At 42.3% G+C, this 17,678-nt stretch overlaps 1 protein-coding gene across 2 annotated transcripts in view; it reads right to left on the bottom strand.

Moving 5' to 3' along the window:
- Positions 1 to 17,678, bottom strand: part of txnrd2.2 (thioredoxin reductase 2, tandem duplicate 2) — a 101,304-nt gene that overhangs the window by 34,149 nt on the left and 49,477 nt on the right. For both annotated transcript variants that reach the window (XM_041203186.1, XM_041203187.1), the window contains exons 9-11: positions 11,787 to 11,806; positions 11,479 to 11,570; positions 6,945 to 7,119 (exon numbers count right to left, since the gene is read on the bottom strand). In XM_041203186.1, coding sequence (XP_041059120.1) covers positions 6,945 to 7,119; positions 11,479 to 11,570; positions 11,787 to 11,806 — 287 coding nt within the window. The remainder of the gene's footprint in view (positions 1 to 6,944; positions 7,120 to 11,478; positions 11,571 to 11,786; positions 11,807 to 17,678) is intronic.

Here is a 17,678-nt window from a genome sequence, read left to right as displayed (position 1 = left end):
GTTACCTGGACACTGTGTTTCAGGAGACAGTCACACCCATTAGATTAATTACATCAAACGTGGACTGCGGTGACGCACAGGAGGGTGTGACTGCAAGTGAGGCAGGTATGGAGATCCAGAATTTAGCTTACGAGGACCCTCAGCTAGTGCCTTTATCCAATAGGTATGAGGTTCTTACTCCTGGTGTGAACGAGGGCACAGGCTGCAGGGAGCACAAGCAAACTGACCATAGCCCCCCCACCGTGGTACAGAGTGCCATTCAAGTCGGGGAGAAAAGAGAAATGTAGTAGTAATAGGGGATAGCATAGTTAGTGGAATAGATACCATTCTCTGCAGCAAATACAGAGTCCCGAAGACTGTGTTGCCTCCCTGGTGTCGAGGTTAAGAACATCTCTTCTGGGCTGGAGAGGAACTTGGTGTGGGAGGGGAAGGATCCAGTTATCATGGTCCACATAGGTACCAGCAACATAGGTAAGACTTGGAAAGAGGTTCTGCTGAGGGATTACAAGCAGATCAGGGCTAAATTAAAAAGCATAACCACAAAGGTAATAATCTCCAGATTACTACCTGAGCCACATGCAAATTGGTGTAGGGTAAATAAGATTAGAATGGTAAATACGTGGCTCAAAGATTGGTGTGGGAGAAGTGGGTTCCGATTCATGGGGCACTGGCACCACTACTGGGAAAGGAGAGAGCTATTCAGTTGGCACGGGCTTCATTTGAACGATGCTGGGACCTGCGTCCTGGTGAATCATATAACTAAGGTTGTAGATAGGACTTTAAACTAATTAGCCAGGGTGGGGTCGGGGGGGGGGGGGGGGGGGGGGGGGGGGGGTGGTGCAGGTTCAATTGAAGGGAAGTTTAAAAAAAAATCAAAAAGAAACAAGAGAGCAGAGGTGCAGGGTAGTGAAGAGGTGAACGATAATCAACATGTGACAGGAAGGGGCGGGAAATATAAGCAAAAGAGTGCAGCAAAAATTAGAACCAGAATGGGTAATAATGGTAAAAAGTCAAAGCTTAAGGCTCTCTATATGAATGCACGCAGCATTTATAACAAGATAGATGAGTTGACGGCACAAATAGAAATAAATGGATATGACTTAATAGCTGTTACAGAGATGTGGTTGCAGGGCGACCAAGACTGGGAACTCAATATTTAAGGGTATTCAGTGTCCTAGAAAAATAGGCAAAAAGGAAAAGGAGGTGGGGTAGCCTTGTTAATAAAGGAAGGTATCAGTGCGGTGGTGAGTAGTGATATAGGTGGAATAGATCATGATATGGAATCAATTTGGGTGGAAATAAGGAATAGCAAGGGGAAGAAGTCACGGGTGAGAGTTGTCCATAGGCCCCCAAAGAGCTGCCTCACCGTAGGACAAAGAATAAATCAGGAAATAATGGAGGTGTGTAAAAATGGCGCTACAGTTGTCGTGGGTGATTTTAATCTGCATATTGACTGGATAAATCAGATTGGCAGGGGTAACATGGAAGACAGATTTATAGCGTGTCTCAGGGATTGTTTCCTAGAGTAATACGTTGCAGAACCTACCCGGGAACAGACTATTTTAGATCTAGTAATGTGTAATGAGGTGGGATTAATCAGAGATTGCGTAGTTTAGGATTGTCTAGGTGGTTGCAATCACAACATGGTAGAATTTCAAATTCAGTTTGAGGGCGAGCAACTTGGGTCTCAAACCAGTGTCCTCAACTTAAAGAAGGGCAATTACAGAGGTATGAAGAAGGAGTTGTCTAAAGCAGGCTGGGAAAAGAGACTAAGGGGATGGTCAAAGGATGAGCAGTGGCAGGCATTTAAGTGGATATTTTATAATGCTCAGCAAAAATTTATCCCAGTCAAAAAGAAAGATTCAATCAGAAGGATGAACCACCCGTGGTTAACAAAGGTGGTCAAGGTGGGTTTCCAATCAAAAACTAAGGCATACAAAGCCTTAGTATGCCTAGTGATAGGCCAGGGGATTGGAAATGTTTTAGGAACCAGCGACGGATGACTAAAAAGCTAATAAAGAGGGAGAAAATTGATTATGCAAGTAAATTGGCAAGAAATAAAAAAAAACCAAGAGTTTCTACGGATATTTTAAAAGAATAGCTGAAGTGAGCATGGGACCCCTTGGAGGATGCGACTGGAGAATTGATAATGGGGAATAGGGAAATCGCAGATAATTTAAACCAATATTTTGCATTGGTCTTCACAGTGGAGGACACTATAAACATCCCAAAAGTATCAGATAAGCAAGGAGCTAATGGGAGGAAAGATCTTGTAACAGTATCTATTGCGAAGGGCAAAGTATTTGACAAACTAATGGAACTAAAGGCAGACAAGTCGCCAGGACCTGATGGCCTGTATCCAAGGGTTTTAAAGCAAGTGGCTGCAGAGAGAGTGGAGACATTGGTTGAAACATTCCAGAACTCTCTGGATTCCGGGAGGGTCCCAGCGGATTGGAAAACTGCTAATGTGACGCCCCTATTCAAGAAGGGAGACAAAAGGCAGTAAACTATAGGCCAGTCAGCCTCACATCTGTCATTGGAAAAATGCTAGAGTCCATTATTAAGGAAGAAATAGCAGAACATTTAGAAAAGTTTAATGCAGTCAAACAGATTCAATATGGTTTTATGAAGAGGAAATCATGTTTGACAAATTTGCTATAGTTCTTTGATGATATAACAAACAGAGTTGATAAAGGGGAACTGATAGATATAGTGTATTTGGATTTCCAGAAGGCATTTGATAAGGTGCCACATAAAAGGTTATTGCACAAGAGAGGAGCTCACGGTATTGGGGGTAATGTATTAACATGGACTGAGGATTGGTTAACACACAGAAGACAGAGAGTCGGGATTAATGGGTCTTTTTCAGGTTGGAAAGACGTAACTAGTGGAGTGCCACAAGGATCAGTCCTAGGGCCTCAATTATTTACAATCTATATTAATGACTTGGAGGGGGCAGAGTGTAATGTATCCAAATTTGCTGACGATACAAAATTAGGTGGGAGGGCAAACTGGGATGAGGACATAAGGAATCTGCAAGGGGATAAAGATGGGTTGAGTGAGTGGGCAAAAACTTAGCAGATGGAGTTTAATGTAGGAAGGTGTGAGGTCACACACTTTGGTAGGAAAAATCGAAAGACAGACTATTATTTAAATGGAGAGAGACTCCAAAAAAGTGCAGCACAGAGGGATCTGGGTGTTCTTGTGCATGAAACACAAAAGGTTAGCATGCAGGTGCAGTAAGTAATTAAGAAGGTAAATAGAATTTTGGCCTGTATTGCTCCAGGGCTGGAGTTTAAAAATAGGGATGTACTGTGTACAGTTTTGGTCCCTGTATTTAAGAAAGGATATAGTGGCATTGGAGGCAGTTGAAAAGAGAATCACTCGGCTGATTCCTGGGATGAAGGAGTTGATTTATCGAGAACGGCTATCAAGTTAGGCCTTTATTCATTGGAGTTTAGAAGAATGAAGGGTGATCTTATTGAAATGTACAAGATTCTGAGGGCGCTTGACAGGGTAGATGTTGAGATGTTTCCACTAGTGGGGGAATCTCGAACGAGGGGACATAGTTACAGAATAAGGGGACACTCATTTAAAACTGAGATGCGAAATAATTTCTTCTCTCAGAGGGTACTGAATGTCTGGAATTCTCTACCCAAGAGTTGTGGAGACTAGATCAATGAAGGTATTTAAATAGGAGGTAGACAGATTTTTGAAATATCAGAGAGTTGAGGGCTGTGAGGAGGTAGCATGAAAGAGGAATTGAGGCCTGGGGCAGATCAGCCATGATCTTTTTGAACGGTGAGGCAGGCTTTAGGGCTGAATGGCGTAATTCTGCACCTATTTATGTTCTTATAACTTCCAAGGGGTCCAGGAGCGCATCTTCCGGGGAATGTCCAGTCTCCGAACCATCGGACAGTGGAAGATCTGGGCCACTTTTTCCCAAAATACTGCCACAGTTTTCAACACTAAGTGATGTCAATGTTGATAAGAATTCCCAACACTCTTTTAAGAACAAGTACAAAGTTCTAATTTACTAAATTAAAAAGTGACTGATAGCTTGAATGCAAGTAATACAAAATAAATTTGGTACAAGTATTGAAGAATTCTGTAAAAACAATGGAGAATCCTGAGCAACACAGAGCGTAAGACGCGAGTATATCTGGCATTCCAACTCAGAATCTCAGAATTGTTACGGTGCGAAAGGGGGCCATTCGGCCCATCATGTCTGCACTGGCTCTCCGAACGAGCATTATGACTCGGTGCCATTCTCTTGCCTTTTCCCCGTAACCCTGATATTGTTTCTATTTAAATAATCATCTATTGTCCTCCTAAATGCCTCGATTGAATCCGTCTCCACCACACTTCTGGGGAGTGCATTCCAGACCTGAACCACTCGCTGTGTGAAAAAGTACTTTCTCACAGTGCATTTGCTTCTTTTGCAAATCACTTTAAATCTGTACCCGGTCATTCTCGTTCCTTTAGGAGCAGGAAAAGTTTATCTCCATCTACTCTGTCCAGCCCCCTCATGATTAAACTGAAAGTAATTGTTGTCCACTGACATTCTTTAGAATCCTTTGCTTGTTGACATTCTTGAATTATTTCTATATTTATGGACTGTACAGTCTGGTACCCAGGAATTCTTTCAACCTATTAAGGCTCCTTTGAAGACTATGCCAAGATGTCCGCTTCAAAATTATCCTTCAGCAGTCGTATATTTTTACAACAACATCAAAATAATTTTATTTATTTCATTATTAAAAGAACAGTGGCTGGTAGCAAAGAGCTGAACTTGCACTCGGGAGCTGGGATCGGGACTAGCATCACGAGCACATGGATCTGAACACCCCCATGGGCAGATTGTTCTGGTTCTCAGCAGTAACTCCCAGTAGCAGGCCAGTTTAGAAGGTGAGTCCTGTTCCATAAATCAAACATCCAGTTGCTAAATCTCCAACTTCAAATGGAATTCTTCCAACGTCTCTAACGCTAAAGCTGCCTCCAAAAAGCTTGATTTGCTCTTTCATGCAAAGCATCACTTATTCCTCTTAATAACCTGCAGAGCCCAGACCTGTCCAAGATTTGAATTCTGCCTTAAACAGAGGCGAGGCTCTTCCAGCAGCCCCCTCTCAGTCTGAAGATACAAGGCTGATCATCTGATGAATGATCCTTCTCTCATCTTTAGCCGCCGAACTCATTCACCTGCCTTTCTGCCATTGCTCCTCTGCCTTGTTTTCCTAAGCTTAGACCGTGCTGCCTGAAGCACTTCTCCACCACCCTTTCTGAAAGGAAGACTCACAGAATCATCTCTAACTCCCAACACTTCTGTTTCCCCAGGAGATCTACATTGTGGAACTCCACATCTCCTTTAGTATTTCCTTTTCCCTGCAAACTGAGGCCTTCAAAAATGAAGCATGGCCATACATGCTCTTCAATCTACTCTGCATTCTTTTACACAAAAAAAATTGAAGTAGTACAGACAGCAGCCACAGACACATCTAAAAACCCAGACTATTCTGCTCTCTTGATCAAAGAGAAATCTGGAGGAAGGATCCAAAATAATGACAGGTAAGCACAAGCTAGAGGGGGGAGAAACTACTGTATTCAGTCAAATTAATCTGCATTTCTGTGCAATCCACTATGTAATTAAGTGTCAGCACCCAGAGATAGACTGAGCAGTGCAACAAAGAGGAAATCACTGTGTTGAAGAGTTAACTGTTTCTCACTGCTTTCTCTCCCACTGCTTAAAACACCTGGTATGGGTGTGTTAATACAGAAAAAATACTGCGTTCTAACTCAAAACCACAGATCAATGTGCTTACAGCTTACTTCTGGGTTTGCTAAGCAGGGGTGGGGCTGACCCAAAAAAAGTCAAGACCTTCATGATGGACTCATTGTAAAGACTTCTGACAGTGAGAAAAATTAGGTGGATTACTTTGCTTTTGAGCTTGTGTCACTGCACATTTATATTTATTCAGCTCGACCTTTTTTATATTTTTACAGACACAGTTTACATAACATTGAGTTCATAAGACATACATAACATGGTATCTACTACAGTTTGGAAATAAAACTTACAAAGGAAGATTCTTGTGGTTGATTCAGCAATTCTGCATCTGGCAGACTGCTTTTCAAACAATACACGCTCCCCACAATATCTCAACAAGTCTAACTGGTAAGTAGCTGAGCCAAGCAGACCAGTTTGAGCCCTACTTCAATTCCCATTCTCTGCTGGGTCAACCAGAGCAATGGAGGGTAATGGATCACACAAAAATACTGAACAGTAATAACAACATATAATCGAGTGAATTATGGATAATCTACCATGTTTTTTTAAACAAAAATAAAAATACCTGGAAAAACTCAGCAGGTCTTACAGCATCTGCGGAGAGGAACACAGTTAACGTTTCAAGTCCGTATGACTCTTCAACAGAACCGGATTTTTTAATTTATTTTTTCATGGGTTGTGGGCATAGCTGGCAAAGTCAGCATTTGTTACTGAGTGGCTTGCTAGGCCATTTCAGAGGGGCAGTTAACAGCCAACCACAGTCACATGTAGGCCAGACCAGGTAACGATGGCAGATTTCCTTCCCTAAAGGGCATTAGTGAACCAGATGGGCTTTCATGACAATCGATGATAGTTTCATAGTCACAATTACTTTATTTACAATTGATTTATTAATTGGATTTAAATTCCACCAGCTGCCGTGGTGTGATTTGAACCTGTGGCCCCAGAGCATTAGCTTGGACCTCTGGAGTCCCATTATATTACCACTACGCCACTGTCTCCCCCTAAATTTTATTGACCAATATAAAAATGATGGGTGGCTTTCATGAAGGATGCATTTTTTTTAATGTGAAGCCGTATATATGCAAGTCTGTTCCATGGCTTGCAGCACTACCAGTGTTTCTTTTTGAAGGGACATGTTAAGAATTGACTTTCTTACCAACTGCCCACATCACTGTGTCAAAGGACTCTCGCTCTTCTACATTTGATTCAAGATTTTTCCATATAACCTGCAGCTTTCCATTGTCCAGTTTTTCTATTTTGATTGGTGCGCATTTCCAAAAGATCCTGGTACCGTAGGATGCCAAATAGTCAGTCACCAAATGGGCCATTTGCTACATTAAATGAAAATGAAAAATAAGTTAAATTGCAATAGCATTTTATCAGGCAATATCATATGTTATTTCCACATTTAGATGGGCACATTTCTGAGACTGCAGTTGGAATCTTTGTATTAGTTATTTCGGGAAGAAATTTGAGCTTTCCAGCTTAGCCTTCAAAATTAGTTCATCGAGCACACACACGTCTCAAACTTTCCTACCGATGTAAAACAATCTTAAAATTCTGGGTGTTTTGAGCTGCAGCTGAAATGAGCAAAAATTTCAACCCATACCATCCCCTGACCAAACTGTTAAACCACTGTCCTGGCCAAAGTTTCTCCCTCAACCAACTCTAGCAAGTTGACTGCTGCGTTTCCTGCACTAAAACAGTGATCCCATTTCCAGGAGTACTTCACTGGCCATCTTTAGGACATGAGAGTCATTGTATGAATGTAAGTTTTTTAAACTCAACTCAACCTATGTTTACTTAATGAATGCCTCCATAGTGTTAAAAGAAAGCCAATGTTCTTGCTGAGCTAAGCGCACAACGGCAATCTGGATGGTAGTGTGCAGGCGCTCCCAAACCATTCCCTGCAAAAGACCTCGCAGTCATGGCTGCACAAAAAATTTACGGGTAATGCTCACTGAAATAAATCATACACAACATATAGAATGTTCCTTCTAAGTTTTATATCTTAGCAAAATAGTACATTATACGTCATGTTCCAGTATATTCGGACTACAGTCAATATTTGAGAGTTTTAAAAACCACAAAAGGCTATGAAAAGATGGCTGCCTGAGGATCACCTGAGTTCTTTTGTGTATTGAAAAAACCCCCTATCTCAAGAAGGAAGAAAAGGAATTTTCCAGACCATGTTGACTCAATGCCTTTTCCTGAAACTAATTCAAAAGGGTCATTTCAAATTGAATGGGTCATTCAGATACAAAGACACTAGCTGTCTCAAACTTTCAAGGTGTGACTCATCACACAGGATATACAGCTGACCGAGACACCCACCTTATTTGCAAAAGGGCTATGGATCTTGTAACAAGTCACATGGTAAGAGTGACATGTTTGTTGCGTGCTTTTTAAACAGCAAGCTGTTCTGGACTGGAAGTCCATCAGACATCTATCAAACCAGCTGCATGTCAACTAAGCAGCCAAGGTTATAAACAACTATACCTTAAAGGTGGGGGAAGGACTCTCCTCAACCTGTTCCAATTTCAAGTTCACCTGAGAAGTAACCTGGAAAACTGACAAGAGGCTTTGCAGCTTACCTAAAATCCTCTGCTGTACAAGGCCTTCACTTTAATTAAAGCATCAACTGATCTAAGAAACTACGGGCCTGCCACAGAAGAGAGACTGAGACAATCGTACATTGTAATCTGTATCTAAAGTTTGTGCGAGCAATAGTGTGGGTGAGTCAAGTGAGTGAAGCGTCACATTTTAAACTTCCAGGGCAAATGTGTAATAATAAATAACCTTCCTTCTTTTTAAATTCACAAAAAAATTTGCTGCTGGAATTATTTAAATTAGGACAATCACTGAGGGTAAGAAAAAACACATCCCTCACACACAAAACACACTGATCTCAGGCAGTAAGAAAACACAAATTCTGTCTTTGACAACTGACATGTAATAACATCCTTGTCTTTATAAAAACAGTGCAACTTCCAACTTACCACAATCAATGATGTGAAAGATCCACTTGTTTGTTTTGAAAATTATTATGGCTGCTTGAGTGATTGCAAAGACAACTCTGAGCTTAGGTGCAAATAAACAATTCAGATTGCATCCTTGCAGTAGACGTTAAATAAATCGGAGGTATTTTATTTATTCTAATTAGTCCCACACTGATATCTATTAAATGCATGCGTCCTGGTGGTTTATGGTGTAGAATAATTGCTTTGGTATTGCATTAAAGGAGACTGTAGTTTTTCTAACTGCTGCATTCCTCATGCTCTTGAACAGAGCTTCCAATCCCATGCTCAGCATCACAGAAACCACCAATGTAACACTGCTGCCCATATCCTGTCCCACACTTTCACACTACCCCAGCACTTCTGTCCTTGCTGATATGCATTAGCTACCTATCTCATAATGCCTCAAATTTTAAATTCTTACACTAGTGTTTCAAACCCTTACTGGCCTTGCCCCATCCAATCTCAGCAACCTCCTCCAATGCATCACTCCTCACCTTCCAAACTCTCCAATGCTACAGGTATGACCTTTTCTATCTTTTCACCCTATGCCCACCAGTGATGGCGATGCTGTCACCTGACTTAACCTCATGCCATAGCCTTGAGTTATTTCCCTAAAACCTCCAATTCCCTTTCCTCCAAGACTCTTCTTAATACCCACCTCTTCAACCAAGCATGCGGTCACCTCTCCCAAACACTCTTCCTTTGCCTGTGTTTAAGTCTGAAGTACCTTAGAGCTTTTTCTACACTAACAGCATTAAATAAATGAAGGTTATCAGATTAAACAGCTCCCATGACAAACAAATAAATAAAAATAGACTATGTAAACAAGTTCTCAAGGACATAGTCACATCACTGCTAATTGAAATGGTTTCTGTATTTCACTTTACTAACCCAGTATGATTTTCTATTCATTCATGGGGTGCGGGCTTCGCTAGCTCGGCCAGCATTTATTGCCCATTCCTTGTTGCCCTTGAGGTGATGGTGGTGGTGAGCGGCCTTCTTGAACCGCTGCAGTCCATGTGGTGTGGGCACACCCACAGTGCTGTTAGCAAGGGAGTGCCATGATTTTGACCAAGTGACAGTGAAGGAACGGTGATATATTTCCAAGTCAAGATAGTGAGTGGCTTGGAGGGGAACTTCTAGGTGATGGTGTTCCCATCTGTCTCTGCCCTTGTCCTTCTAGATCGTAGTGGTCGTGGGTTTGGAAGGTGCTGCCGAAGGAGCCTTGGTAAATTCCTGCAGTGCATCCTGTAGATGGCACATACTGCTGCTACTGTGTGTCGGTGGTGGAGGGAGGGAATGTTTGTGGATGTGGTGCCAATCAAGCAGGCTGCTTTGTCCTGGATGGTGTCAAGCTTCTTGTGTGTTGTGGGAGCTGCACTCATCCAGGCAAGTGGGTAGTATTCCATCACTCCTGATTTATGCCTTGTAGATAGTGACAGGCTTTGGGGAGTCAGGAGGTGAGTTACTCGTCGCACTATTCCTAGCCTCTGACCTGCTATTGTAGCCAGAGTGTTTATATGGCTAGTCCACCAGTTCAGTTTCTGGTCAATGGTAACCCGCAGGATATTGATAGTTGGGGATTCAGTGATGGTAATGCCATTGAACATCATAGGGCGATGGTTGGATACTCTCCTGTTGGAGATGATCATTGCCTAATACTTGTGTGGTGTGAATGTTACTTGCCACTTGTCAGCCTAAGCCTGGATATTGTTCAGGTCTTGCTGCATTTGGACACAGGCTGCTTCAGTATCTGAGGAGTTGTGAATGGTGCTGAACATTGTGCAATCATCAGTAAACATCCCCACTTCAGGCCTTATGATGGAAGGAAGGTCATTGATGAAACAGCTGAAGATGGTTGAGCTGAGGAGACTACCCTGAGGAACTCCTGCAGTGATGTCCTAGAGCTGAGATAATTGACCTCCAACAACCACAATCATCTTCCTTTGTGCTAGGTATGGCTCCAACCAGTGGAGAGTTTTCCCCCTGATTCCCATTGACTCCAGTTTTGTTAGGGCTTCTTGATACCACAGTCTGTCAAATGCTGCCTTGATGTCAAGGGCAGTCACTCTCACCTCAGGATTTCAGCTGTTCTGTCCATGTTTGAACCAAGGCTGTAATGAGGTCAGGAGCTCAGTGGCCCTGGTGGAACCCAAACTGGGCGTCAGTGAGCGGGTTAGTGCTAAGCAAGTGTTGCTTGATAGCACTGTTATGACCCCTTCCATTACTTTACTGATGATTGAGTGTAGACTGATGGGGCGGTAATTGGCCAGATCGGATTTGTGCTGCTTTTTGTGTACAGGACATACCTGGGCAATTTTTCACATAGCCGGGTAGATACCGGTGTTGTAGCTGTACTGGAACAGCTTGGCTAGGGGCTCGGCAAGTTCTGGAGCACAAGTTTTCAGTACTATTGCTGGAATATTGTCAGGGCCTATAGCCTTTCCAGTATCCAGTGCCTTCAGCCGTTTCTTGATATCACATGGAGTGAATTGAATTGGCTGAAGACTGGCATCTGTGCTGGGAACCTCCAGAGGAGGCCGAGATGGATCATCCACTCGGCAGTTGTAGCAAATGCTTCAGCCTTATCTAGACTAACGGGTTATAGTTCAAAATAATGAAAAAGCAAACCTTTTTAATAGTTAAGTAGAGAAATATACAATGTCATACCTGATCAAAGCCACGAAGAGGAATGCTTCGCACCATGACTGAAGTGTCCAAACCAACACCAGTTAAAAACCCAGCACATTCCAAGGCCACATCTAATGAAGTGTCAAGTTAAGGATCCAAATATTACTACACCATACATGGGGTTTCAAAAGAATATTTTTATCAGAAGTAGTGTTCAACATTAAACACAGTTCACCAGCATGAAATTAAGCTTAGCATCTTCAAAAGCATTTCAAACAAAGGAAAAAATTTTATCAGACTGTATAACTTTATTACTAATCTAGTAAGGGTTTTCAAAATAAGGATACAGCTTGCGCCAATAATCAACCTGTAAGGAAAAGGGAAAAAATATTAAAATAAAGAATGTAATCTATTCAAGGATAACCTGGTGCTCCACTTGCTTTCTGTTTCGACCTCAGCAACAAACATTATTCAGTAAAATATACTGAAAGGTAATCTGGCTGCCTGACCTCTGCCAATCTCAGGCATCAGTCAGCCATTGAGAGGAGCTCAAGAACAGCAGAAGGAAATCCACTCATTGTTTTGGGGTTGATACAGATGATACATGCAACCTTTTCTATTGGGCTAGATTGCAATGTATGTGCTTCAGGAGCAAGTGGCATTCTCTCTCATACAATCCTAAGGCCCTTGGGCACCAATCAGCAGTCAAAACTTAGTTTAATGTTAATGCAAAACAAAAATATTGGGTTTAATTTTATCCAAATATCTGAAAGAGATGTCAAATGTCACACACATTGAAAAAAAAATCACAGCTTATTGGTTGATAGCCAGTTGATACGAAAAGGTCCAGAGGTGATATGAAGATTTCTTTTTAACGCAGCAAGTCATTGTGATCTGGAATGCACTGCCTAAAAGGGTGGTGGAAACAGATTCAACTGTAACTTTCAAAAGAGAATTGGATAAGTACTTGAAAGGAAAACATTTTTTGGATCAAGGGAAGTGTGATTGATTGGAAAGCTCTTTCAAAGAGCCAACACAGATGTGATGGATCAAATTATCTCCTTGTGTTGCTTTATTCCATGATAACATGTATGCGAATGGCATCCAATATGTTTTTTTCCTTAAGGTGAAGGTGTGCTGGAAAAAGACCACACCCATTGTCCTAGTTGCCCTGAGAATGTGATGGTGAGGCTTCTCCTAAATCAGCTGCAGTCTTTTTGCTGATTGTCCTCCTCACTTTCTCTTCCATCAATGCCATTCTTGTTGGCACCGTCGCCAACATTTAAGACTTAGAAGTGTCAAATCTTTATCCAACCTCAATAAAAACCCAAGCTATCTTCTCCGATAAAAAGCAAAATACTGCGGATGCTGGAAATCTGAAATAAAACAGAAAATGCTGAAACAACTCAGCAGGTTTGACAGCATCTGTGAACAGAAAAACTTTTATCTTCTTTGACTTTGACAAACATGCAAAATTGACAGGCCATCAAGCCTGACCCCATACACCACGATGGCTGAAACATCTGGGGCCCCTACTCCTTTTAGCTGCAATGTTTTGTGTCATTTTATTTCACGTAGTTGGGTAAATCTAAACCATTCACACTGTTGTAGGTAGGTACCAACAACTGTTGGCATTGCAAGAAAGGAAACTACTTGCTTCCAAGCCTGACCATCACAGTCCTACTCACATCCCTTATTCCCATTACATCAGGGTCAACACCCCACCCCTGCTCCAAAAAGTGGATCCTTCTCATATTACACAACCCCCAAGTTCACCTTCTTCACCCACATGTGAATGATCACCATGATCACATTTTGTCACCTCTGCCACAGTGTTTACCTTCACCCATCCCTCCCCAAACAAAACTCAAATCCAATTTTTTAATTATCTTGTGTATCTCCAAGGTTTGGCTTGGTGGCTACTACTCTACAAATCATTCAGAACACCTTAGCCCATGTTTTCATCTGCACTACAGCCCAAATCCCCATTGCTCCATATTAGCACAGATAGATGATTGGATAGCTAACAGGAAACAAAGATGAGGGATAAATGGGTCATTATCGGGTTTGCAAATTGTTACTAGTGGAGTGCCACAGGGATCAGTGCTGGGGCCTCAAATATTTACAATCTATATCAATGACTTGGACAAAGGGGCTGAAGGTATAATAATTAAATTTGCCAAGGACACAAAAATAGGTAGGAAAGTAAGTTGTCAAGAGGACAAAGAGTCTACAGAGGGATTTAGAGAGGTTAAGTCAGTGGGCAAAAATTTGGTAATGTGGGAAAATGTGAACGTGTTCACTTGGCAGGAAGAATAGACGAACAGTATATTATTTGAATGGAGAGAGACTGCAGAACTCTATGGTACGGAGGGATCCAGGTGTCTTAGTACATGAATCACAAAAAGCTGGTGTACAGATGCAGCAAGTGATCAGGAAAGCAAATGAAATGTTGGCATTTATTGCAAGAGGAATAATGTGTAAAAGTGGTAAGTTTTGCTACAGTTATACAGGGTGTTGGTGAGACCACAGCTGGAGAAGTATGTAAAGTTTTGGCCTCCTTTTTTTAGAAAGGATATAATTGCATTAGAAGCAGTTCAGAAAAGGTTCACTCAACCCCGATGTTGGGGCTGTCTTAGGAGGAAAGGTTCAGCAATTTGGGCCTGAAGCCATTGGAGTTAAGAAGAATGAGAAGTGATCTTATTGAAACATACAAGATCTTGAGGGGACTTGACAGGGTGGATGCTAAGGGGATGTTTCCCCTTGTGGGGGTGTCTAGACCAGGGGACACGGTTTAAAAATTAGGGCTCTCCCATTTAGGACTGAGTTCAGGAGAAATTTTTTTCTCTGAGGGTTGTTAGTCTGTGAAATCCTCTCCCCCAGAGAGCAGTGAAAGTCGGGTCATTAAATACATTCAAGGCTGATCTAGAAAGACTCAAAGATATAATTTGTTGTCAAAGGTCCATGGGTCTTTGCTAACCATCAGTCTGTTTCAAACACTTGCAGGTATGCCCCAAAGGACAATGACAAGCAGTCCAAAAAGTTCAGCATGAGGCAACAAGAAAATCACCCTACATAAGAGAAGCCAAACTAACAGCAGGGGGCTGGAGGTGGCCTACCTCACCAAAGCAGGTCACAATGACAGTACTTTTGCAGCAGGCAGTGGGAGTGAAAGGAAAAAAAAATCAACAATGTTTGTTTTTTTATTCATTCATGGTAAGTGGGCTTCACTGGCTGGGCCAGCATTTATTGCCCATCCCCAGTTGCCCTTGAGAAGGTGGTGGTGAGCTACCTTCTTGAACTGCTGCAGTTCATGTGGTGAAGATACACCCACAGTGCTGTTAGGAAGGGAGTTCCAGGATTTTGACCCAGCGACAGTAAAGGAACGGTGATATATTTCCAAGTCAGGATGGTGAGTGACTTGGAGGGGAACTTCCAGGTGATGGTGTTCCCATCTATCTTGTCCTTCTAGATGGTAGTGGTCGTGGGTTTGGAAGGTGTTGGCTAAGAAGCCTTGGTGAATTCCTTCAGTGCATCTTGCAGATGGTACACACTGCTGCTACTGTGCATTGGTGGCGGAGGGAATGAATATTTGTGGATGTGGTGTCAATCAAGCGTGCTGCTTTGTCCCGGATGGTGTCAAGCTTTTTCAGTGTTGTAGGAGCTGCACTCATCCAGGCAAGGGGGGAGTATTCCATCACACTCCTGACTAGTGCCTTATAGATGGTGGACAGGCTTTAGGGAGTCAGGTGGTGAGTTACTCATTGCAGGGTTCCTAGCCTCTGACCTGCTTTTGCAGCCACTGTGTTTATATGGCTTGTCCAGTTCAGTTTTGGGTCAATGGTAATGCCCAGGATGTTAATAGTTGGGGATTCAGTGACAATAATGCCATTGAACATCAAGGGGCAATGGTTAGATTCTGCCTTGTTGGAGATGGTCATTGCCTGGCATTTGTGTGGTGCAAATTTTACTTGCCATTTGTCATCCCAAGTCTGGCTATTGTCCAGATCTTGCTCCATTTGGATATGGACTGCTTCAGTATCCGAAGAGTCACAAATAGTGCTGAACACTGTCCAATCATCAGCAAACATTCCCACTTCCGACCTTAGGATGGATGGAACATTATTGAGCAGCTGAAGATGGTTGGGCCAATGACACTACCCTGAGGAACTCCTGCAGTGATATCCTAGAGCTGAGATGACTGACCTCCAACAGCCACAAACATCTTCCTATGCGTTAGATATGCGCTTGTTCTTGGACCCACTTGTTGCAACCCAATTGACTTATTAGCAATTTGGTACCTTTGTTTAGTCTGAATTAGTGTTAACCTGGCCAATACTGCAGGCTGATTGCAAATCAGTCTTTCATTCAAAATTCTGCCAAACCTCCTGCAAAGTGCAATCATGCCAAGTGAAATTCAGGGTGGTTAGCTGGGCTGCTGGTTCTCTGATCAGTTGGTCCGGTCATTCATAACCTGTGAATCTCTGCAGAGCACCAATGTGGTTCCAAAGTGATGGGAAAATCTATATTCAGAGGAAGGTAAAGAGTGAGGGTTTGCCCCAATATCCACCAACATTACACATTCTCAGAATGGAAAACTTCATAGAGACGAGTTTGAGGGGAGAGTCAACCTTTCTTCCTCTGACGAAAGTCATATTCCAACAAGCAGAAGTTAAACAGTGTGGAAATGGGAAACTTTTTCCATCAACAAGAAGAAAATGGGAGCTCAGTTTAAAGTCTTTCCAATTTACAGTGGCTTCAAATAAAAGCCCTTATTGCTGTGAAAGGATGTGTGCGTATTAGCTCTGAGCAAGTCTCATGAATTAGGCTTGAACCAATGATCTGAATCCAAAATCAGCCAGACCCAGTTCCAAGCCTGCAGTTCAAGTGAAGTAAACATTTAGAGTGTTATTCATATCCTTCTGCAGAGGAAGACATGTTTTTTTTTGAGATTACAATATAAACTGCAAAAGGCCTTTGAAAATAAATGCTGCAAAGGGGAGAAAAACTTTTGCTTTGTGTGTGGCCCACACAAAACTAAGCTCCAATACACTTGAGGGATGAGGTGCTGGTGGAATGGATAATTCTAATGACAAGACTAATCCCTTCAGGAATTAACAATACAACGCCAATGAAAAATGCAATACATATTGCAGAAGAGTTACTGTTACTGCCCCAAGGGCTACATCATTGTTGTTAAATCCACATTGAGTTGCTCACAATGGGAATTTGCCTTGAGCTGCTAACCAGAATATTACAGGCCACTTGTGCTTATGCAACTGAAGCTGTTAATGGACAGCAATGTTTCTATTCGCACAGTAACCAGCTGGTTTATCTGAAAGGAGATCTGTTGCATGAAGATACACTGATCATCAAGGCAGTATATTTATTTTACAAATTACACAGCATTTAACTGCATTCATCATAATCAGGCCCTCAATCTCCACAGCAGTTTTATTAATTCATTGTGGGCATAGTAAAGAGACAATGGTTCAGCGGTAATGTCACAGGACTAATAATCCAGAGGCCCAGGCTAATGCTCCAGGGAACAACTTCAAATCCCAGTGGAATTTAAATTAAATTAATAAATTAAAAGCTAGTTTCGGTAATAGTGACAATGAAACTATTGTTGATTGTTATAAAATCTTATCTGGTTCACTAATTTCCTTTAGGGAAGCAAATCTGCCAATCTTCCCCAGTCTACACACGAGTTCAGACCCACAGAAACGTGGCTGACTCTTAAATGTCCTCTGAAATGTCTGAGCATTGTTATATCACTCAGTTGTGTCAAATTGCTACCAGATCTAAAAGGAATTAAACCGGATAAACCACCCAGCATCGACCTAGGCACTGGGACGGGAACAGCACATCCAGCCATTCTGGCCCTGCAAAGTCCTCCTTTCTAACATCTGGGGGCTTGTGCCAAAATTGGGAGAGCTGCCTCAAAAACTTGTCAAGCAACAGCCTGACACATTCAGACTCTCAGGATTATACCTTATAATGTCCCTGAGTTAACGGCACAGTGGTATACAGTCGGGAGGGAAATTCTCTAAGTGTCCTCAACATCAACTCTGGACCCAATGAAGTCCCATGGCATCAGATCAAACATGGCCAAGAAAACCTCCTGCTGGTTACCACCTACTGCATCCCTCACCCACTGAATCAGCATTCCTCCACTTAGAAGAAGCACTGAGGAGCACTACAAATGACAAGGGCACCAACATACTCCATGTGGAGGA

This window comes from Carcharodon carcharias, chromosome 13 (assembly GCF_017639515.1).
Source record: "Carcharodon carcharias isolate sCarCar2 chromosome 13, sCarCar2.pri, whole genome shotgun sequence".
NCBI classification, from domain to species: Eukaryota; Metazoa; Chordata; class Chondrichthyes; order Lamniformes; family Lamnidae; genus Carcharodon; species Carcharodon carcharias.
This window is presented reverse-complemented; position numbering and strand designations above follow the sequence as displayed.